The sequence below is a fragment of the Scomber japonicus genome, chromosome 8, assembly GCF_027409825.1.
Source record: "Scomber japonicus isolate fScoJap1 chromosome 8, fScoJap1.pri, whole genome shotgun sequence".
Taxonomy (NCBI): Eukaryota; Metazoa; Chordata; class Actinopteri; order Scombriformes; family Scombridae; genus Scomber; species Scomber japonicus.
The window spans coordinates 27,661,164-27,686,498 of record NC_070585.1 but is presented as its reverse complement, the minus strand read 5'-3'; the positions used below and the strand labels follow the sequence as shown (position 1 = coordinate 27,686,498).

General features: G+C 41.2%; 1 protein-coding gene across 1 annotated transcript in view; it reads right to left on the bottom strand.

Moving 5' to 3' along the window:
- Positions 1-25,335, bottom strand: part of spata5 (spermatogenesis associated 5) — a 117,712-nt gene that overhangs the window by 2,955 nt on the left and 89,422 nt on the right. The window contains exon 16 of the mRNA XM_053323352.1: positions 19,015-19,179. Coding sequence (XP_053179327.1) covers positions 19,015-19,179 — 165 coding nt within the window. The remainder of the gene's footprint in view (positions 1-19,014; positions 19,180-25,335) is intronic.

Genomic DNA, 25,335 nt, shown 5'->3' with positions numbered 1-25,335 from the left:
TGGTTCCCTGTTTACAAATGGCGAGAGGGGGGCGAGCGAGCAAGGGAAAGGGTACGAGAGAAAGAGAGAGAGAGAGCAAGAGCGAGAGAGATGCCACATGTTGAACAATGTGATTTAGTGTTGTTTCCGAGCAACATCCATAAACAGGAACAGACAAACGTTGCAGCACAATCCAACTGTAATTTCTTATTTATGCTGAAACTCGACATACAGGACATGCGAGCGTCCCTGTGTCTCAATCTCATCATTCCAACGGCTAATAATTATTAGCTTGTTTACTTCCACAACATCGCTTGAGTTTATTAAAAAAAAATGGGGAGGAAAAAAAAAAAAATGTCCAGAGCTGCTCTGAAGTACACAAACGACGCAGACACACACAGGCCTCCACATTCATGCTCGCTGGGTTTATGAGCTGGTCTGTGAAGGCGATCAACAAGCCAGTGTTTCCCGCTGTGTGTTTGCCCGTACAGGCCTTGAAAAAAAATAAAGCCACAAAGGCAAACAGGGCGAGCGAAAGAGCCAGTTTGTTTGTAAACGTGAAGGCATTCCTAGACCGGAGCCAAAAATCCTGCGCCGACCCCCTCCTCTTGCACCACCTTGATACCCCTAAACCCCCTAAAGATGGGCCCCCCGCACTCCTGAGAGGGGGGGAAAAAAAGAGGAGGAGAGGGAGAAGAAAACTGCAAATGCACAGAAGTGAGGTGGCGGGGGGACTGGTGGAGGGTAGTGGAGGGTGGTGGAGGGTGGTGGTGGTGGTGGTGGGGGGGGGGGGGGGGGGTTGTCGATGGCGAAGAGTGCTGACTTGTGGCGGCCCAAATAAATTACAGATCTCTTTTTACAAATTTTATTGCAACGCAGACTTTATTTTTCATTCCCTTCATAAATTATGTCAGCAATCACTTAAATATATGGAGAGGGCTATGCTGATGCATTGCAGTGGCTGCTCTCTGGTGATGTGGGCGAGCTCAGAGTTCCTGGCGGTGGCACGTAGCCAGTCGTAAAGGCAAAGCAAACAAAAAAAAAAAAAAAAAAAAAGAAAAAGAAAAAAAAAAGAGGAATCATCAAGAGCCTCTCAGTTTGGAGAGGGGGCTAAAACTTGCTGACTCAAGATGACCCGAAAGTCTGCCTGCCTGATAGAGAGTCAAAAAGAGAGGTTTTGATGATGAAGCAAAAAGCACCAATTTGTACAGTAAGCCCTTCCTCACTGGTTCAGGTTAAACAGTAATGCCTCTGATGAACTCCTGAATATTCACTGAATCACCGTCTTCAGTCTGTTTATTCAGCAGACTTTTGCTGACAATGCAAACATCGCTGCTGTGATATCTCACTTCTTCACTCAGGAGATTTTCACAGGTCAACTCGGTTTCTAATATTTCCACTTCAGTCAGGGCCGGACTCCAAATTAAATTCAGTCTAATCAGGTCTGGTAAGGTCCCATGAGGTCTCTCTGGTCTGTGCCTTGATAAGTCTATTAGCTAAATAGAATCAGCTCGGATCACATGATGCATCATAACCATCATAGGGGAAATATGCTTCTTTTTGAAGTGAGGTGAAGAGTGTGAACAGTGGAGTGGAGGAAAAATGAGCACAGCTGCTTGTTACTGGTGGAGGAATCCTTCTGCTTTATATTCTATTTGTTTGGGTCAATCCTTATCCTATCCTTCAGTTTAATTATCTTCTTCTAATGAGGGCCGATTGTCCGTGGGTCATGTATCCACTATGGGTTGGGGGGGAAGGGTTTCTGTGGGTTCGTTTTTGATCAGCTCTGAAATTTTGGACCCAGAAAACCTCTAACTGACATATCTGCATCTGAGAGCTGCTTGTTACAACCAGTCCTCTACTGGAGGCTACTGACAAGCTCCAGTAAGCAGGAGAGGCCCAAATGCTTTGCTCAAGGCCACACTGAAGGTGGAGGTATGCTAATGGTTGGTATGACTGATTGTGTGACCATATCAAAGGGTTAAATTGTTTGTTTCTGTTCCGAATGGCTGCACTTGAAAGCGCGACAAAAAGCCTGCCCTCATAGAAAGGGACACGACAATAATTGCTCATATATGGAGATAATTGCACCCAATTCCCTTTCTTTCAAGACATTCAAGGTCTGTACTCATTGTCCATAAAGAAAAAAGAAAAAGATTCAGAGAGAAGATCAGATCCTGTGTTTTATCCTCTCTGCAGACACCTGGCCAGTTGTGTAAAGTGGGGCAGCTTCTCAAATTGTTGGTTTTATATAGTTCCAAAAAGGGCCATCCTCCCCTGGCCCATTGTCAGAAAAGTGTGGTGGAACAGGAACAGTTTCGGATACTTTTTATGATGCAAAACGTTATCAGCTTGATGCTTTGTGTCACAAGTTTGTTTCAGAGGCTTTTACAACTGGCAACACTCTTTACTGAGATAAGGAAACTCTTAGGAAGACAGACAGATGTGTCTACAAAGAAGGAGAAGCAGTAGAAAAAAATGAATGTATCACATGAAGTAAATAAAAAGTATAATATGAAGAACATCTAGCATATACATTTCACAGCCTTTTGTACAGACCCAGACCCAATTCCAGCGCCACCAGTCCACCACCAGCAGAAATGTCTGGAATCCTTGTGTCAGTCATTCCACCTTAATAAAATGTCAGCAGAGCCTCTTAAACCGCAGAGCTTTTAAATGGGTCGCTGGAAAAGTGATAGATACTCAATTGGAGCGCCCGCCACATCCTTGTTTCCACATATTCCTCTAATGACAAGTTTCCCCTGGTGGTTCTCAAAAACCGAGCCTCGCATGCATGAACATACAAATCTTAAACACTATCTTAAACAAATGTCTTAAACATGACATCGTATGCAAAAACAGATGTACACACAGAATTAACCATTGCTCATCAAGATACACAGTAAGTCAGATGCGGTGGTTGAGAGTGGTGAGAGGGCAGGGGGTCAGAATACCATAATGACATGTTTTCTGGAGGTTGGCAGTCACATTTGCTCATTTCATGCACACAGGGAAAGCCATTTAGATCTCCTTTAAATCTCTTCAGGAGGACTAAGTCTTTGAAAAGAAAGACGGACAGGCAGTAATATGTTAATTGAGCTGAAACTAATTTCCAACATTATGTTCAGGGGGCAGACATTTATCGACTGACAATGTTTAGAGTACTGGAAGAAGAAAGGGGAAGTCTGGAAAAGACACCATCAGTCTTGCTTTTGATAGTGGACTGCAGCAATCAAGAGTTGAAGAGCTGGGGGGGGGCAACAAGGTCAAATAGACCATTAGGGCCTAGAACTGGAAACCAGTTCATCTTAACTGGTTAACAAACTGGAGACGATGACGCTATTTTATTTTTATGAGCAGTGAAAGATGAACACCGCCTGATATCAAAACCATTGTGTTAATGTTGTAAAGTAGCAGACCATACCAGTGTTTCATATGAAACCACAGCAGCTTTATTCACTCCATTAATATCAATGGTGAAGTTATGAGTCTTTTTCCTGTTTGTCTTGGTTTTATAGTATTATTAAATGTTCAGAAATTGGTCTTTGGGTACAACTTTTTGATATGACATGCTTTATTGGGTCTGTAAGTTGCAACCAATTGATTTGTTTTTGCAAATTGAGTTGCTAAGTTGCAAAAACCTTTTTTTTACCACTTACCTTCTGGAAAAAAACTCCTAGGCAACTGGACTAAAATCTACTTATTAACAATTTATGAACATTTGAGACTGAATTATTGTAAGAAACCTCTTTGTTTATAGCTTCCTAACATTTGTGAGTGAATATGCCTCACTAGTATTTGCTAATAGCTTATTAGAAAGTAAGAAAACTTCATAAATACACAATTGATACTTGAATTGCTTATTAGAAGGTGCACACAGTAGCTTTTATTAATGATTTACAAATATTCATAAATGTAGACTTTATGGCTGATTAGAATATGAGAGACTTATAAGTCTGTATTAGTGGATTACTGATTGCATACCTCATAGCTTCACTTTTTATTATAAGCCATCATGTAGACAGTTAATACATAATAATAAAGGTTACTAGGGTTAGCTTTGTGATATGCAATTCTGTTTTTAGGCATTTTATATGACTGATGTATGCAATGTAAGTAAATTAACCAGCGAACCATTAATAAAGCCTTTAGTTACAACTCACAAACCCTTGAAAAGGTTCATCTTCATCACAAAATGCCATCAACTCTGTTTTCCACTTACATTTCTCGTATTGTGACAGTTGAAGGCAAAGGATTTCGGTCAGTGAAGCCATTTTAATGGGGTTATGACATGAGGACCGGCACGTGCACGGCTCATTTTGCTCAGGGCTGCAGACCCCTGCTCGCCTTCCATGCTCCCAGCCATTAGGGTGCCACAACATGAAACCCTGGATACAACAGCAGCCTTTATGCTCTATTGGTCACTGCACTGCACTTTCCCTCTGTAGCCACAACTACACCCTATATCATGCTGCTTGAATGCACACAAGCGACACCACGCTGGATGTAAATACTGTATGCAGAGTGATATACTACAGCACGTCCAGCAATGTATGTGAGGTCCTGTTGTCCTTGTAAGATAAGACAACACGATACTTTAATGACCCCAGAGAGGAAATTAGGCCGTTGTAGCAGCGAATGGTAACAAGATACAGCAAAGAATAACAGAATATAAATAAAGGACATAGCAAAGTGGGGGTTATATAAACACACCTGACACTTTTTAGCACTAGAACATTGTAAGCAGAAATATATGAGTGAAATAAAAAGTTATGAGTGTCAACATTTAGATTGGGATGCAAAATAGCTGCAGTAATAACCTCAAGCCCCTTTTGAGGTCAAGAAAAAAAATTACAAAAATACCCAGAAATTTATGATATTTAAGAAACACAGGAGGATAAATAAGGTCGTAACACACATATATTGAATGTGAATAAATGTGCTTGAATGACCTACTGAAGGAGCACAGTGACCACATCCTGAAAAACATTCATACAGACTTATTGTATTGTAATATGCTTGAAGTGTACACATTCATTTATATTTGTAGAAAAGTTTTACCCGTGCTTTAATTAGTAATCTCTCCAAAATCGAAAAGCACTGGAAAATGCTGTGAAGCACAATTTGATTTATTTTATCAAATTGTATTTATTAGTTTTGTGGTCTATCATATTATACTCTTCCTGACTTGGGTCATGATTTGAAAAAAGAAAAAAAAAAGTGTCTGTAATTCCCCTGCTCTGGTTTATGAATAAAGTTGTTTAAAAAAAAAAAAGAAAAAAAAAGTAACTTCATGAATGCAACAAACACACTGTGCACACACAAGCATGCGCACTCCTGCACAAAACCCCAAATAACATGGTGACATCCCAAGACACCTTTACGTGCATCCTACACAGCAAAATAACTCCAAAAATCTCTATATTTCCCCAGAGGAGGTGAGAAGGGGCACATGCCATGAAACAACCTGTTCAGCACGACAAAAATAAACCCTCTCCGAGAGGTGGAGAAAAAAAAAAGCTTGCGACTGCTGGCAGTGCATACCAACGTTCTCAGGTCAAATCTGTCTGGTGTACTTTTCGCTTCCTACTTCCACAAAGGCGCTCAGTGAGTGTATCAGACGGCCTTAATGAAGGGCTTGTTAGCTGGGCTACCGGCAGCAGATCCACTAGACCCAGAGTGTGTGTTTACTATCAATCCGCCCTTGTGTCTACAGCAGGCTACATCCAGTCCTCCCCCTCCTCCCCATTGCCTCACCCCTCCCTCACACACAAACGGCCACATTTACAGGAGTTAGCCCTAACCCCCCCCTCGATACCCCCCCACCACCACCACTCTGCCTCCCACAAAACCTCTCCTCCATCACTCCACAAGTCCTGCACATATACTTACACACACACTCTGAACACACTGCACTTGCTCCCATATAACACATAATGCAGTGCAGCCATTCACACACACACACACACACACGCATACGTAACACTGCACTGCACTTGGAAGAACACACAGAAACGGCCAGAAAAGGTCAGTGTATATGCAATACCACCAACCACAAAAAAATCAGGGTCGCCTACATAGCTATGTATATCCAACACATGCATATGCACACCCGCACACACATATATACACTACACATAAACCTGCATTCAAACACGTAGGAAAGTGTTTCACATACCTAACAAATGCATGTTTACTTAACGAACAGTGAACATTCATTTAACCCTCAGAAGTTACAGCTATCAGTGAAGGCTTATTCTCAGGCTTATTCTCATGTTTTACTCATCACTCAGAACTACTGGGAGTGCAAACAACTTAAGTGAAAATACAATAATTAGTATTAAAAAAATGAAATCTTTCTTAAGAGATGTTAATAAAATGCACAAAACATATATAAAACACATATATAAAATGTCAGAAAACTATTACAAATGCCTTTCATAATTTCCAATCACAATATGATACGATGTAAGAACAAAAAGAGCAAATCTTCACATTTGAAAGGTTGCAACTAGTAACATCTGCAGCTTTTTTACTTCCAAACTGATTTAAGTTAAATTATCAAAGTAGATGATGAGACATTTTCTATTATTTCAGTTTTACTGTGTCATGAGTTGCTGAACCTGAAGTCATTCACAAATGAACAGAAAACACCAAAGCCAAGCACAAAGTAAAGCAGCGTGACTAAAAAAAAACCTATACAGACTCCAGACATGCCAGAGATGATATTGGCTTTAAGTGGAGCTCTTATGCAAATGGCAAAATATGAACTCAGTCCCCAATAATTGCCCCATATTACAGCTCAGTATCACCACCATAACCCCTAAACTGTTCATTGAAAGGAGAGGAAGAAAAAAAAAAAAAGGCCTCGCTGCATCCAATTTTCAGAGAGGAAATTAAATAATATATAAATCAAACGACGTCGGGGGTGCAGAGCCCAAACTCTCAACCAGAAATAAAACGTTTCATCCTCCAAAAAGGCAAAGAGGAAGTGTCTGCAGTGACATGCCTCCGCCAAGAGAAACAAGGCCTGACCACAGCTCCATGTGAAACCTATTTAGAATTACAAGGCGAGAGAGAGAGGGAGAAAGAGAGAGAGAGAGAGAGAGAGAGAGAGAGAGAGAGAGAGTGTGAGGGAGGTGAGGTTAAGCATGGAGCGAGGACAGTCACGTGGGGAGAAGAAGGGGGGGGGGGGGGGAGAACGGAAACATGGCACATGATCATAAATAGCAGAGTGGAGTGTGTGTGCGAGCTGCGGATGAACGTGCACATGCTTGTGCTGTCGGCGGAGGAATTTAGATTCCACAGAAAAGTCTGATGATGAAAGTGAGATCGCGTGGGGCTTTTCCTCACGGTCTTACACCTGAGACAACAGAGAGGAAGGGGAGATGTTACACGCGAGTAGTCCGGCAGACAGAAACCTTTGTACGCTTAGTTCAAACGCACATTTAAAAAAAATTATCCAAATCTATGCTATACTACAAACTTTACATCATGGTCATTCTGCTTCTTTCTCTGAAATAAATAAGACTCACTGTTAAAGGTTATTACACTCAAAATCCACCTTTTATGCAAACATGCGGATGTATTATTAATTCTACTAAAATGAAGCTGGTTTTAGATGGGCCTCTATCAGTCTATATCTATCAATAAGGTTCATTCAGGCTACGTTCAATAGTTCATAGTGGGGTGAATGAAATCATAGGTTTAAAAAAACATAACTCCTTTCCTTTCATTTAATCATTTTAAAACAATTTGTAAGATTTAGACTGATAACACTCACTAAGATCGGAGTTGTATGCATTTAGCAGAGGCAGAGAAACAGTAGGAGCAGGAAAAAAAATCTCATATGTTGATTAACATTTAACATAAGTGGGTAATGGTAACTGGAACGCATGAAGGCTGCAGTGCTTAGTCATATGTTTTTGACAGTAAAGGCTTGATGTGGGGCAACTTTTCTAGCCACGCGGGGAAATTTACGTATGAAAGTGGAACATGCACCCCTGCTACATGACTGATAATGTGAGTAATGTCCCAGGCTGGTTTCAGACAGAAACCTCCTACAAAAGCTACCAAATAACTTCCATTGGTAGGTATTTGTTGTTATCGTCTCAGGCCCCTACCGACCGTATGTTTTGGAAAGACCTGTGTGGGATAGCACCTGTGTTGGAGCTACATACAGTGTTAAGGTTGAGTGTGTGCGTGTGTGTGTGTGTAGGGGGGTATAGCTGGGCCTCGCCTTTAAGGGCATATTTGTCCTCGCCCCTTAATCAGACGAATGAAAGCTACACATTCTCTCTGGACTTGGGAAGGCAGGGATGGCATATTTACCAAACACACCCACACTGAAGTGACCTGGAGACTTAGCTGTGTTTGTGTGTGTGTGTGTGTGTGTGTGTGCATACCTGATATGTGTGCATGTGGTAATGTCAAGGTAGGTAAAACTCCACCTGTGTGATGTGCTCCACTGAAATGTTCTTTTTCCTGTTTGCTCCATCTCTCATAAACGACACAGTGCATGCATACATGCAGGGAATGTTCACATGTATAATGTGAGTACAAACAACATACAGCACAGATGATCATTTGATTTCCAAATGTTACGATTAAGGTTAAACATATTCTGGTATATTTTATCTACATCAAACCTCGTGGCTCAAAGAAATCACACACCTTTCTGTAAAAAGGTTTTTTTTAAGTTATCAGTATTTTTAATAAGTCATATTAGGTCAGTATTGACTTCTAAAGTAAAAACAGAGTCTGTGGATTATAAAAGAAACCCGGACAGTTTTTCAAATGTAATTTTAAAGTTCAGATTTAAGCACCACTAATTTATTGCCATTAATCTTTGTTGTATCCCAGAATTGGATGTGGTTCAAAACTATACACATGGCTAAATACCACTAAGATGAGGTAAGGTCATGTTTTTTTGTGCTTTCTTGTCATTTTAACAAACTGACCCTTAAACTCTAGTGGTTTTTACTAGTGGACCGGTCACCTATCCCCCTCAGACCTCACACTGACCACAATCAGCTTGCCAACATCTAAAATGTTTGAAAAGAAAAAAAAAAATTGGCATTGATTCAAATGTTCAGAAGAGGGAGACCGAATGACTCCAAGAGCATTCTAAAATGTTTAAAAAATAAAATTATAATAATGCCAAAATAGTAACAACCAAATAACTGAGAAACTATTACAACGTCTCTGACAGGGTCTGCTGCTCATACTTTTATTCTTATTTTATTTCACATGAATTTCAGAGCATCTTAAGTAACTTCTTGTTTAATAAGACTGAACTCCGTTTGAGGTCACAGCAAATTTACATAACTTCCTAAAAAGGTCACCAAACCCTATTTTCCTCACTAAATCAGCTCATTACTTTTAATCACATAAATGACAGGGTGCTACATGAGAGCGCTGTTTTTCTGCCAAAGTTAGAAAAGTTTGGTTATTTTGTCTGAGAGAGATTCCTGTAATTCTGTATCAGGATTTAGCACGGAGCAAGTATTTAGACCTAATGAAGCAGCATTGGAGTTTTTTTGGCTGTTATAAAGATGTTTTTCTCCCTCCCAACTTTAAATTTGTTGCTTATATTATAGAAGAATGAAGCCAAGTATTTCTTCTTGGTTTCATTCCCAGGGGCTTTAAATGTCAGTTATTATTTGTGTATGTACGCTTTTAGATTTAAGAGAGCTAAACTGCTGCCATTTTCATCCGGCCTTTCAAAAACTGAAACCTCGTTTTATAATAATTGAAAGTTAAGGTACCCCCCCACCACCACCACCACCACCACCACCACCACCACCCCCATCACATTTGGATATATCCACCTCTCTTTCGCTTCCTATCCATTTTTTCTCACTTCATCTGTTGCTTTCGTACCTTTCCGTTCTTCCCTGCTCCATTTCTTTCTTTTTTGGCTTTCGCTACCCACGTTCTGTCTTTCCACCAGGCCAAGGGAAACAGCCTGACGGGTACACTTGAGGGCTCATATTTCCCAGGAAAAATTCAATTTGTGCTCACCATGTCCTCACACATAAACCACAGTGAAGGCTTTATATATAAAAAGTAAAATTAGGGCCTATTGGCGCCATTTCCCTCTCAGCAATCACTGGCCTTTTTTGCAAGCCTGCTGGCTGAAGCGGTAAGGGGAAATGTTTTCTTTTTTAACCTTTATTTAACCTGCAGTGTCGACTAAGAACAACATATTCACAATGACAAGAGGCAAAAGGCTTGTCGGAGAGGAAGTGAGGCGAGGTGTTTTACAGTCACACAGAGTTACAGAGGTGTGAAAGGCTTTTTCCTCGCGGCCTTTGTTGAGCTGTTGACTGTGTTTTCCATGTTGACTATGTTTTTCTGAGTGGCAGCGTGACTGCCTCTGTGGTCAGCCGCACAGAAACTAAAACACACACACATATACACACACACACACACACACACCAGACTAGAGGTTAAACCATATTTTGGAAAATGACTGCCAACTTCAGACCTCGTCAGACACGCATTCCACCAAAGCTGACATGTTTACTTGATGATGATTACAGATCTTGTTTTTTTTTTTGTTTTTTTTTTCTTCCACCCCCCCCCCTTCCCCCCCCCCTTTCTGGTTCTGGATTGATGGCGTATATCTGCCTCATACATTGTGTAATGTCACTGTTATTCAAACAGCAACACGTTTATTGATGCATTTTTTTGCGCCTGTGTCCTTGGTGATAAAAATCTTTGCAACAACAAATACCGGCTCATAAATCAGACAGACAACACACAGAGCCAGAGGAGGAACAGCCACAACCACAACAGGTGTTAAGAGGAAACCATTTGTCTTCCTGTGAGGGTGGTTTTGCTCCCTCTCTCTGTCTCGCTCTCTCTCTCTCTCTCTCTCTCTCTGTGTCATTATATAAGGCCTTATTTATGATTCAACTCTTTTTTGGTCTTTTAATTGTTGCAAACAAGCTTCTGCAAATCCAGTGTGTCTGCTCAGGCTTCTATTTTAAAATGTGGGGTTAAACAAAAAAACTAATTATCATTCCAAAACCTTTCGTATGTCCTTTAACTGATGCAAAAAAAATGTGCCAAATAATACACTGCTCCACTGAGTTATACCTTAACAAGTCGACTTTGTTGACAGGGAGCTGCAGAGATGCTCAGTAATCTCAGAGGAGTGAACATTAAGCAACACAGGCGGCTAATTGACGTCAAGATCGACTGTTGATCTGCAGGATTTTTGACGTCGTGCGTTGGAACAGACTTGCTGCAGCCAGTGTGAAAAAACACAGAGTTAAGAAAACAATTGCGCCAGTGAGCTTGAATGGCTGTCAGCCAAGCGTATCAGACACCTGGGCTCGGACTAAACAGCTCTCCCCCTGTCGGAGGGAAAAGACCCACCGCTATGGAGGTCGCAGTCGGTCAAAGGCATTTGTGGCTGAACACAAAGATATTCAGATATGGCTGAACTGAACGCTGCAGCTAGAGATTTTTATTAAAATGCCTAACCCGTCATCCTTCTCCTCCCTCCTCCTCCTCCTCCTCCTCTGGGGAGATGGATGTTACGACACTGTGGGATCTCTAGGGAGGGTGCGCTGCAGTACTGTTGGCAAGGCCTGTCAGTTGTCGTCACTTCTATGTGTTCAGCATCTAAACAGAGACTTCAAGCTCTGTCTTTAATGTATTCATACAGAGAAATCCTGACTTTTTTCTTGTCTTTTTTGTCAACTAGCTGTCAACATCTGCTAAGTGCTCACTACTGTGGTGTTTTTGCACTTTACTTCCTGGAGGTCACCTGTCAATCAAACACAACAGGGAGGTCTTTGACATCCGAACATTGAATTTCAGTAAGCAGTGCACTTCTGACTATAATCACTCATACTAATGGCTCAGGATTTTTCCAGGAAAAGACGACCTTATATTTATATATGTATTAAAAGCTTAGTGACAGAAAGTATCAAAAATATATTTATATGGAAATGTCACAGATTGTTATAGAGTTTTTTAAAGATTTTGGCACATTTAGTTTTCATTTTTAAATCTATGTGCTGAAGAATTATACAGAAACCAAACCACACACAGTTTCTTTCTATGAGCCATTTTTCATGGAGCATTGCAAGTATTGTTAAATGACATCAGATCTCAGCAGAAGCATAAGGTGCCTATAGACAGTGCAATAACAGAATTTACAAGTCTCGACATGTGAGATGGGTCTAATAAAGCCTTGGCTGCAATCTGTGTCAGGCTTGACAATATCAGTTTTGAGGCACGTCAGATGGTGCGATGAGTATCTCGCGATACGATCTAAAGACCATTGTTTTTGATTGACAACTAAAGATTACACCGTGTCTCTCTTAATATTGTCAACTTTCATTTGGGACGGCCCAAAGGACAACGCGTAATGTATTTGAGTCTTTAAAAAATGCTAAAAATGAAAGAAGTTGAGGTTGAAGATATCCTGGCTTTTAGTCTCCATTGTGGGTCAAGCGCCAAACTGGTTTTTATACTTCCCAGCAGATCCACTGCACATTTTTAACTGGTCAACAACAATATGTTTAAAACTCCATGGCTCCAGTTTGTAATGCTTGGTTTATGTTGCCCTTAAGCCAAAGCTGAGAAGATTCAAGAAAACCAGCAGATATTACACAACTGATTCCACAGGCGGAGCAGTACCCCACCTAACTGATAAAACACACACATATTGTGAAAGCTGACTTTTAGTTTGACCAATAGGGTTTTTTTTTTTGCTTCGTTTTTGAATGTGTGTATGATTTTTCTTCTAACACACACACACACACACGCACACAGACACACACACGCACACGCACATTAACCTAGTGCTCTCTAGCTAACGAGACAACATGTTGGGGAAGTTTGTCCCGAGGCGTCCTAACAGGCTTAATTTGTTTGAAGTCGTTAAACCTTCCGAGAGGTTTATGAATACTGAAAGACTTCCTGCATGATCTGTACTTTTCGGTTTCTTCCCTGGATTCAACTCAAGTGTCATCCCGTCCAAAGACTATAAAGAGAAGAATCCGTAATGACAGTATGTTCAAAACCCAAAATGTTGGGTGAGTTCTGTCACCGTTTTGTTTCGGTCAAGCTCAAATGAGATGAATGTTTATCAGATGTTGAGACTTGAACCAGGGATGAGTAAATCTTTATATGTCTTACCAGGTGATTTCTTCATTAAATAAAACTGTCTTATAATAAATCTGTGTGATGAAGTATTTGCTCCAATATTATCAGCCATATAAAAGCAAAACATAATCCCCACATCCCCACCCCTAATGAAACCTCTTAATAAAAAAAGGGGCTGTATTGAAACCTGATAGAGCTTCAGCTTTTTTAGCAAGGCTACAAATAAGACCTGGATCTGACTCGGTGCAAGTGACAGGTTGCAATAAATCCTCCAGGTCTTCTCCTGTCAGGGCTTGATCATACATAGAAAAAAAAGAGAGAGAGAGTGAGCGAGAGAGAGAGAAGTAGAGTAGCATCACACCTTCCTCCAGGAGCAAGTTAAGCCCTTCTTCTTCGTGACAACACTGCGATTACAGTATCAAATGTTGCTTCTGTTTAGAGGAGTGATGGCAGAGGTGAGGAAGGAGAGCCGGCAGCAATTTTCTTTGCTGAGCGTGAGTTAAATGTGTGTGTGTGTGTGTGTGTGAGAGTGTGTGTGTGTGTGTGTGTTGTCGGTGAAGGGTTTAGTGGGGAAGGTGAGGGTTGGGAAACCAGATGTCACTCCAGGCAGGTAGGAAGACAGGTGATTTTAACAAGCTTCTAGCTCTGAACTGACAACATCTGCCGTCCTCCAGCGTAACCCCCCGACCACCACCACCACCACCACCTCCACCTCTTTCCTCATCGACCCTGCCTCACCTTCCTCTAAAACAAGTCTGAAATCTCAGGAATGTAATTAAAGTCAAAGCTTCAGGTATTCAGGACTGCCAAGACTGAGGACTGAAACCAGCTCAATGCCCACATTCGTGCATCACCTTTACAGTAAGCGCCATCAAACAAGTAATTAATCCTTTCCTCTTGTACTCTGGGTTTTCATAAGCAGAGATGTCACAGTACTCTGAAAGATACACAACTATAGAATAGAGGATTTAAATATATGTCAAAATTGAGGGCAGAGGTGGATTAAAGGTAAAAAAAAGGGCTTGTGACCAGGTGACAGGTGATAAATTTGGGCGGGGACTTGAAAACTTGAGTTGAGCTTCAACTTGAGGTGTTGTTTCAACTGCTTTCATGTCAGTGGACCAACAGATAAGACTGTGGTTGTACTGGCTAGCCTCCAGGTGTGAATGAATGGAGCTGTGTGAGCATGGAGCAGGGTGTTAATGAAAAAGAACACCTGTGTTTAATATTACTCAGACTTCTCAGTTGAAATGATTGGAATATTACCTGAAATATACTATAATATCATTTACAAACATACACTGTGATGCAATGCAATACAACATGGTGACAAAGTCCTCAAAAACTACAGTCCAACATCTTTAGAATAGTCTAAAATATGACCAATATAAGCTTCAACATATGTCACTGTTGTTTCCAGCCCGTCTGTCAACACCTATGTAAAAAATGTCAGAAATATTTAGAGGTAGAAATTAAAAAAAAAAAAAGTCTGACTGCCAATCACATGTCATGAACAATTTTTAACACCAATAGCAACACAAAAGTGACAATCATGCGGCTGGTATAATTAATTAAAGATAACTTTCTCGTGTTGTTTCAGGCATGGCTACAGGTTTGTGACAAAACTTGTTAATGTGATGTGACTAGTTGCAGATCGTCAGGTGTATGTATAACCTTTACTCCCTTAGTCTTTTTAATCATATTACCAGTCAGTCAAACAAACGACAAAGTCAGTTCTTACCACATTATAACAGTTTCAAGCCTCACAAAGTGAAATATGTCCTTGAAACAACAAAAATTGAAATAAACAATCAAGAAAATGGAAGAATATTGCTAACATGGGTTCATTTACAGGTAAGCATTCAATAAAGCAGACTGCAACTGAGTGTTATCTATGAGGAAGTGTGGCTGGAACTACTTTTCAACATTCATGATGGCACCAGCTGCAGGTGACAGCAGATTTGTCACACGACAGCAAAGCCTCCATGCGAGCAGTCGACAGCCAGAGACACACATACAGTGAGAATGATCAAGAGAGAGAGGGCGAGCAATACAGCGACACTGTGCATGATATGAACATTGAAACTGGACTCCACTTTGTGGCCTCTAGCTTCAATAAGCATCTAACTGTTGATTTATGAGCCCACACTAGTCCAGCTCGCTCACTGGCAGCGTTAGCTTGACGCACGGCTGACCGATGCTCGTCGGCTGCGGCTCACCCAGCTGCCTACTGCATTACCAGTTAGTGTGCCAAGTCAAATATAATGGCTCAATGCTCTGTCACACTCAGGCAGAGAGGTTCAGCTACTCGAAAATGTCCACTCCAAAGCAATCCTGCTCATTCCTCTCTCTGTACAATATGTTTTTAACTGGTAGAAGATGTGTGCAAGCTTGTCACGGTGCTGGCAGAAAAATGTGAAAACATCCAGGATATACTTCTCAAGTGCAAAAATAACATTGCATAACAGTGTATGTAATAATATCTGCTGCATGCCAAAACTGGTTTGGGAGCATCAACAGATGATCAGAAGTGTTATTTATTTTGTGTGAAGTCACCGGGTCAAAGGAATCACATGTCATGACATTTTTGTTCTGTAAGTGATACCGTCATCTTCTTAATTATCTCAACACACAGCTACGTCCTCGTGATGATAACGACTTACAAATACACTTTCCATTTCATGTGAAACTAGTCTTTTGTTTTAGTTTTTATTCTTCAAAATACCGTCTGAGAATTATCTTTGTTTATTTAACAACTGGATTAAAAAACCCCAATACATAAATCTGGGTTCAAATTGAATTTTAAAAAACAAGCAAACACTACATTTTATGTTTCTCCTGCTGTGTTTGAGTCAGAGGAACTCACATCATTGACTCTCTATGACTGTAAGCATTTTCAGAGTGGTTAACATTGAAAGAGGTAAATTGTGGTTATTGGAGGAAGTAAGGAAACGCTACAACTTCTGTCTATGTGGACATAACATCCTGATAAAAAAAAAAAAATCTCCTCTTTTTTGTATTGATCAAACTTAAAACTGTGTCTTTTTGGTGCTAAAACATACATTACCCATTAGAATGACAGAGTACATATGCCATCACTGTGACTTTAAAACATCAAACCTCCTGCCCGCAGCGTGTGACCAATCAGCCGTCAACGTCCAGCGTGTTTATTTACATGCCGATTTCTTTTATTTGTCCCTCGATCCTCTTTTTTTTCTTGTAAACGCTGCACTATCTCCAGTACTGTATTGCTCTGTTATCTGTATCCTGTTTTCTCCCAAACTTCCCCTCAGTGATCAGGGAAGTTTAAAGTTTCATCTAATCTAATTTGATCTATAGCGTTGGTATGTACAATATAATACGTACACAGGTGAGACTCAGCACCCCCACCCACCCCCCTCCACCCCCCCTGCTTCCCACCAACGCACTCTTCTCTTATCAGCTTGACTGTGGCATGTCTTTGAATTTTTCGTAGGGTTTCAAGAGCTCAATGGCAAGTGACTGCAAACCTCCATTCCACAGATGAGACACTATCCCAGAAACCCCGATGTCAAACACAACACCTGATAGTGGGGGATTGGTTTCTAAACTGCATACCTCCTCCAGGTGTACGCCTGCTTTAGGCTGCTTTTTTTGGGTGGGGGCTGCCTAGTCAGGAATCAGGGAGAGAGAGCGTATACTTTCAGGATATGAGGAGGACCTATAGATAACCCTAAACTGCCCTGGAGAGGATCATTATGTCAAAAAAGGGAAAGACAGAAACACCTCAACACCTCAACACCTCGCTGTCCTGATCACTTGATGTTATAACTGATAAAGGGTTTTCTATGCTTGTTTGAAAGGGAAACTAATCATGTGTTTCTACATGTTAAAGCATCTGAAAATATGGCTGTAAATGTCAAGTATTTCTATGTAATTAAATGTAAGCAATAATCTAAAAAAAAGTTGTTGGTTGATTTTCTGCTGAGTGACTAATTGATAGATTGCTTTAAATACTGATTGGTGGATGCAGGCATTACCTTTTTCTGTTCCACATCAAACTAAAGGTCTTTATGGGTGTGTTGGTTCCCTCTCTGGGCTTTAAAAGAGCTTTCTGTGTTGAGATCAAAACAAAGTTGTGTCCTGCACTATCTCAGGCAAACTAAAGAAACAACATATCACAGATTCTTCAGTACACGGCACTGCTCACAAACATGTCACACAGAGAGCTTGACTGGGAAAACAATGAAATCTGTGTTTTCACAGCCTGCCAAGGCACGCTAGCATCTGAATCACTTAAAAACGGTTATTTACAGAGCCTGCCAGAAGACCTGCGTGACATTTCTATCATGTCTGTGACCCTTGAAGTTTTAAATATGTGCTGGAGATTTACATTGAGGGGAAAGGATATACTGTACATCTTTGGGGAATGGTTGTATGAACAAGGAGTCACGTTGAGGGTTAAAGACAAACATGATTTCTCTGACAAAGAACAAGACAAGAGATAGAGAGGAATTAAACAAAATGAGGTTTTACCAGATCCAGTCAGGAAAATGAGTTAATCAGTAAGGAAATGAGTTAATTTGAAAAAAAAAAAAAAAAAGTGGCTAATCTTTTCAAAACTGCGCAGTCTCCTGCAGTTACTGAGTTATTTGTGTCTTGGGAGGACGGTTGCAATTTCTCTGCTCGAGACAATGTGAATCACGCGGCCGACAAATGCAAAGAGACAAATCTGTCATACAAAGGAGTGTTTGTGCGATTACTCCCAGTTCGCTGTGAGATCACGAGGGCTGCTCTGTGACACAGTGCAGACTCGACATAGACATCATGGAAGGCTCAGTAACATCTCTCTGCAGGCCACAGTCATGTCTTTCAAAATGAAAAAAAAAAAGTTGTATTTGGGGGTCAGCGGTAGCCAAAAGGTTGAAGACAGCTGCCTTGTTAAATCAGAATTCCCAGACCTCTAATGAAAATCTGGGTAGTGACAAGCAAGGGATGAGTAAGGCTCTTCCCACTGATTTCCCCAAAAACCCCAGTGGAGCTCCTGAAAATGAACATTTGAAGGCTTTCGGTCACATTGACATACATACAGTTCTTCTTGTGAAAGGCTTTGTAATGTTAGAAGGTATGATTTAAAATAAGAGGCTTCATATAGGATGTTTTTACTTCCTCAGTGCAAAAAAAGTCATCATCTTTTATGTTAGGATGATTAAATCATATTATTTTCTAATCAAAAGGTCAACAGTCACCTCCATTAAACCTGTTTGAATGTAACTGCTCTTGTCCTAGTGAGATATTCAGCCTGTTTCTCAGCCCGAGCTGACACGAATGTCTGAAAAGTGAACGGCATGGTTTGGTTGTCACACTCAAATCCTAACATCTGTTCAGAAAGAAAAACTTGTTGTATCAAGAATCAAAACAATCTAAAAACTATGCACATCTAAGTAGGCCAGATAATCTTTAAAAATCGAGTTGGACTTAAGACAAGCTGCTGGATAAGTATTAAGAACACATGACACTTCTCCGTGTAAAATTTGTTTTAATACTTGTTTTACAGTCAGATATTTGTTCACGGTGGAGTTATTTTTCTGCTAATTTCAAAAATATGAAGACATTTTTGCTTAAACCTTTGCAGAGGACATTTCACAGAGCTACAGTGAGTCCATGAAATCAATGACAGGTTTATTAAAGTTGATCCTTAAAACTTTATTTATGCAACAGACTGAATTTTCTCTTTTTATGAAGAACTCAAGCATCTTTAATTTCATAAATATCCTTTGGTGGCATTTCTGTCATTAAAGGGAAACAGGGATATTTATTTCCCATATTGTCATGGTCACTGCTTCTATGTTAACAAACTAGGAACTGAAGCTTTTCTTTTCCTGTTGCAACTCATCCCAAATCTATCTCGACTGAGAAAACATGACTCACCTCCGCTCCAGAATACTTGTTTGTCCGAGTCACCAGGTCGTCAAGAGACACATCTTCAACCACTGGCATGTGACGAAATTGGAGGGAAAATATTTCCCGTCGGGTTGGAGCATCTGGCAGGGGCACGTAGACGATTCGGTCAAGGCGACCTGGACGCATCAGAGCCTGTGGGACGGAAAGAAGACAATCAGCGTCTGTCTCATCATCATATTTCATAAATGGTCACACATAAGTCAGTCTAGTTAATGCTTACACATCAATATCTGGCATAGGTGCAACTTATTTGGCTTGAAATATAATTCTTTAATTCAAAACTTCCCACATCTCTGCCACAAAGTAATGTAAAGACACAATGGGTCTGACCTTTGACCTCCTTTCATGCTTCCTTGCAGTGAGACAAGATCTAAGGACTAATAGCTTACTCCAATCTCGTGTGAATTGTACGCCTTTCTAGAAAAGGACCATGACCTAAATGCCTAAAATCAAAACTGTGAAATTTAAGTTTTCCACTTCCAGCAGTCAGCGTGGAGACAATGTTGACGTTATCTGATAAACCTTCCACTTCCTACAGATCACATCTCTGTGACCCCAAAACAGTCCTTGAGTACCCAAAGCCGTTGCTGTCTCGCTTGTCAGACGTCATTAAGTGGCAGGCGCCTCTCAAACACAGACAGGCAGACGGACAGACAAGTATGCCCTGTCTCCATTCACTCCCCTCAGCCAGGCCGTGACAAGCAGTGGTATGGGTGTAGTATTGTTAGGTTTGGGTTGCATATCCATTTGACCAGCCAGCTAAACTGAAGACCGGTTGGATTTTTAAAAAACAATATAACGCATTTCTCTCACAGTGAATTTGCATTTAATTTCAGCACTGGAACGGAAAAATCAGCATAAAAACAAACATCAACTGGAACTGACAGTTTCATTGTTGTTCTTCTCCCAAGACTCAATGAAGCCTGGTTGTAAAGACAGTGGAGCCCCTGGCTTTGGGCCAGACAGGCCACAGCGGGGCTAAACCCCGGCCAGTGGAGACGAGGCAGGAGACACACGCAGACGCAAGCCATGCAGGAGGTCACGTCAGGAGTGATCAGTGAGGGTTGGAGGGACTGGACCAGCAGCCTTTGAACTCTTGTTTACATAGTCATCACACTGCTATTCCCGCTCTTCTGCATACAACACAAATCTCCTCCGTCTGACAGCCTTGTTTCTTTTATATACATGGACTATGAACATTTACAGTATGTGATCCTGTTTGACAATTTGGATAATCTATTAATTGTTAGTCATTTATGAAGCAAAAAGTGCTGCACGTTCACCGATTGCAGCCTCTCAAATGTGAAGATGTGCTACCTTTCTCTGTTTTATACCTTTGTAAAGTGAATCTTTTTGGGTTTTAAACATCTAACCAGACAAAACAAACATTTAAACTTGTCAATCTGGCCTCCAGATAATTATAATGCCCATTTGTCAGTGTTTGCTTGCATTTCATAGACTGAATGATGAAGTGGTTAGTTCTAAAAATCCAAAAATGTCACAATGTTACAATGACAATTATGAAGAACATGACATTAAATGGTACATGAGCTGCCCTTTTTTGTCAACTGCTGTTCCAAAATTTAAGATTGAACTTTGAAATTAAATTGAAAATTTGAACATGTACTATTTACCACCAGGCAAACTCTGTCTGCTGATAAAGACCGTGTAATGCAACCAAAAGGTCGTGAACAGCTACTAAAATGACCTGGAGGTGAGACTGTTGTGTCAACTGCTGTTTTCAAAGTCAAAAAGCCAATTTGAATAATAGCACTATCACAGCACCTTGAGCAGCCCTACACTGGAGGTACTAAAATATAAAACATCAAATGTTTTTTGTTTTTTTTTGCCATGTTACATTTTAAGTCCATCTGCTTGGAAAGAGTACCGGATGCAAATTTAAGAGTTTTTCTTTAATGGTTTTCTTTATTTCCCCTCTGGATAACCAATTTCCATTTACTGGGGCGATGGACAGTTTTCCTGCCTTTTATCTGTTGCTTTGTTGTGTTCCTGTGTATGTATGTGGAACATGAGAGGATGGAAACTGGAGACAAACATTAGTAGCTACCCTTAGGTAACCACAACAGAGCCGTGGCTGACAAAGGGGCAATGGATCATGAGAGGAAATGTTCTTGTTTTTCAGGTCTCTGGATTCTTCCACTCGTTTGAGGAGATGGTCTGGCCGTAGGTGACAAACCATGGGTATAAAACGAAAGAGGAATAACGTCATCGTGAAGGAAAGTGGCTGTCGGAGAGACCTGCTGAATGATGGATGGATGGCGTGTTTGAGGGTTGCTGTATTGAATTAAAAGTCATGCCGGCTCAAGACTTGGGGGAAGTTAATAGGATGCGTCTGGCAAAAACAACAATAAAACAAACACATGTGAGTTTGTTGTCGTAGGCCTTCCCACAGGTTGGCGGGTATTGTAGGCTGGTGTGTGCAGAGGTGAGGCGGGTGCAGCGGGGATTGCAGTCTGTGGTTGTCACAGCAGGTCGAGCCAGTCGCGGCAGTGCGTATTGCACTATGCAGAGGACGTGCCAGGGACACTTCCTGAGTTGCTCTCCCTGGAGCGATCTGACGGCTGCGTGCCAACACAAACCTGCTGACCCCCGGTTAAATAACACACACACACACACACACACACAAAAACACACACATACACAGACACACTCCCATGCACACTGAAAAACAAATGCACAAACACAAGCATACATGCAAACCATCCTGGTAAACAATCTTTGACTTGTTTTGTTTTTTTTAATTTCTGATAGGATTTTTTTTTCTCTTTTGCAAAAATGCCGCCTGCTACTTTATCAGTCGTTAATTTTCTCCACACACACATAATGGAGAAGTGCCCGTGGCTTCCAGGCGCTCAGGCTCCAAGGGTTCCAAGGCGCTCCCAAAAAGCAGAGCCGACCCTCAGCTTTGAGACTGCTAAACTCATCTGACTGCCCTGGAGGGAAAGAAAGGCTTTTTTCCCCCTTTCCTCTCAGCAAGAGCAGGGGGCCCATCCATCACTTAACAAGATACACTTCCTGTTCTCAAGGATCTCGGGGTGGGGGTAGGAGGAGAGGAGGAGGAGGAGGGCGAGGGGAGGGGAGGGGGGTAGGGTGGGGGGTAAAGGGGGGACCCCGAAAGACAAATACTTGGCTTGGCATGCCGGGCAAGCGTTGACGGGCTCTTTTCGTAACGGCATCATTCCACCTGAAGTCTTGGCTCGACTGGCAGAAGGCAAGAGAATGGGGAGGGTGGGAGGGAGGGGGGTAGAGGAAAGAGAGGAGAGGACAAAAACATCCAGACCAAGGGACCCAGACAGCCCACTTGAAAGGACCACAGGACTAAAACCATACAAACAAACACAGATAAGTGGCGTGGGAGACAGCAAGCCACCATCAACAAAACGCAGTCTCTGTTTTTCTTAACACAAGTCTGCATGACGGATTGCATCCACCTTGTTGCACCACTGACATGATAGGCATCATTACACATGAGCCATTAGTAATTAGAAATGCCCCTAGGTAAGAAATACTAACTAGCTTTAAGTCAACATGGCACCATTTATATGCCACAAAAGCTTGGTGAATATGCAGCGTGGACTCCCCTGCAGGGCAAAATTAAGCACAGGGCGACGGTGAGAAAGTTTTGAAAAACAAGTGAGGCCTAGGCTGGATCAGTCAGGCTGATCAAAACACACAAGAAGAGAAAACAAAAAGACAGGAGAGGGAAAAAAAAAAAAAAAAAAAAAAAAAAAACCTCATCCGCTCCCTCACTGCGCCAAGTTTCACTGCAGTAATCATTCCAGGCATTGCAAGCCTCCTCTAGAAGTGATTACCCCCTAATGACAGACGACTTCCTATCTGCGAAGGCCGGTACCTCTCCCTAACCAGTGAGGAATGCTGGGAATCTTCTCCTTGGAGCGTTGTTGCTGAGCACATTCTTGGCCAGCTTCAATCTGACCCGCTCCGTCTACAAACTGTTTACAAACGGACGCCCCCGCAATTCAGGTGTCTTATTCTTAGATGGAGGCTTAGACACGGTGTGGCTGAATCAAGAATAGATCTGCTCTGTTAATCAGACTAAAAAAAAAAAAAAGACAAGGAAGACTGGGTCCATGATACTGAACATGATGACTAAGTTCTTCCCTGCACATCTGGTGAAATATCTCTTTTCTTTAAAAACTTTTTTTTTTGGTTGGTGTTTTTTTTTCCAGTGTGCAGAATGATAGCAGGTTGTCTGGCTGAATGAGTGGCTTGCCTGAGGAGACATGAGTTGACTTTGTTCCCTGCCTGAAGGCATTTGCTGTATGTGGTTTCCTAACCTGTCAGTCCGCAATCCTCAGAGGCCTTGGTGAGTCATAGCGACTCGGAGATGGGCCACCCTGGATTTATGCAGAGCACATGCCAAACAAAAAAAAATGCAGAGAGCGCGATGGGAACCAAAAGCTCATAGAAAGGTCACAGAGGTCTTCCTCCAGATTTTGGAAGTTAATACAAGGGACTTAATGTTGGTAATTGTTGGCATCCACTACAATCTTTTAGGTATTATAGTTATTCTGAAAGTCTACTTTGCTGGTAAATTATAAAAAAGTAGTTGCTAAAATCTTGCAGGATTTTGCACAAAGCTCAATTTATATTTGTGTATACATGGAAGTTTATTCATTTATATTACTTTTGTCATAATACAGTGCAAAAAGTGAGGAAATCCAAGCATGCTTAGGTATGTGGCATGTCATAATGATAAGAACCTTGCTTATTGCTTCATCAGTATATTTTCATAACACGTTTTTTTCTTCTGACTAATACTGCATATTCAACTTGACTAGACTTCTGGAGCATTTCACAAACTGCATCCAAATTCAACAGCAGCTTTCACACTAAAACACAGTAAATACTTGGAGAAAATGGCGTTGGTGCAGATAAAAGTTCTCAAAGTGTGTCAAAACATCCTTAAGCTTCATGTCATCTCTCTGCTGTAAGTCAAACAAAACAAGTTATCAAATATGTTTTGTTTTTCAGTTCCTTCAAATACCACACTGACTTGTAGCTACAGCAGGTTTATACTAACTGCTGAAGAATTTTTGCACACCACATCTTTCTAAAAAAGATGACATAATTTTGGACGAGGACGTGCTGTGCTCAGAGGGACTCTGGACCTGCTTTATGTCAGTCCTGATTTTGATGTGGGAGAGGATCAGAGGAGGAACAGAGTGGGGAGAAAGAGAGAGTAAATCAGAGAGAGGAGGGGACAGCACAGAGGAGAGAGAGAGGGATGAGAGTGACAGGCGAGCGAGCAATAGAAGGAGAGAGAGAGAGAGAGAGAGAGAGAGAGAGAGAGAGAGAGAGAGAGAGAGAGAGAGAGAGAGAGAGAGAGAGAGAGAGAGAGAGAGAGAGAGAGAGCAGAGTTGGCAACCAGTCAAAAACATGAGAGGCTTTCACTCTGGATTTTGCCCTTGAGTCAAACTTGCATCCGGCAGGCGAGGCCACCGTGTCCAAGAACCAAATAACTCTGGTGCAGTTAACCCCCTACTGTCCCACATACTCTGCACAGCCAGGAGGAAGTCAAGATTTGTAGCTTTAAAACAAGGTATAAACCATTTGAACAGGTGATTTCTGCTCTTAAAAAATGACTGCCATGATAGAGTAAAAAAAGAAAGGATCTCAAATTCATCTAGTTATGAAAAAAACATCTCCAAATCTTTTTTTATTATTTGAATCACTATCCAGACTGAGACTAAGTGTTGAACACATTTAACTAAGGGTGAATGGACAGAAGAATTTCAGCATGGGTGGCCCACTAAATACTACAGGAATGCTTATATTAGGATAGTTCTTTTCACTGGCTACTATTTCAATCAGTGATTATTACACTGCACTTAACACAACAACTGTAGTCAACCAAAATCATGTCAGTTTATTAAATGTCTCATAGTGCAAGATGTCTTGTATTAAAATCTCAGTGTCAGATTGGACTATATCAGTTTGAAGATGTCAGATTTTGTGCTGAATTTGCAATGAATCGGGGCTATGATGTCATCAGCTCACGTCATCCATCTGCACCGCGGCGGAGGTTTTGAAAAAGTCAGATGTCGAGTCAACACACTTTTTTTTTCATTTCAGCCACATCTTTTTGGTTGTTATGTGCTATGAGCGTATTAAGGAGAACAAGTGTATTTTCTCCCTAAACTGCACTTATGAAATGTCGGTCAGTGTATTCTGTGTCCTTCCATGTCGTATTCTGATTGGTTTATTCCTAGAAAATTTTTGTGAAAGTTTCAAAATGTTGGTTGC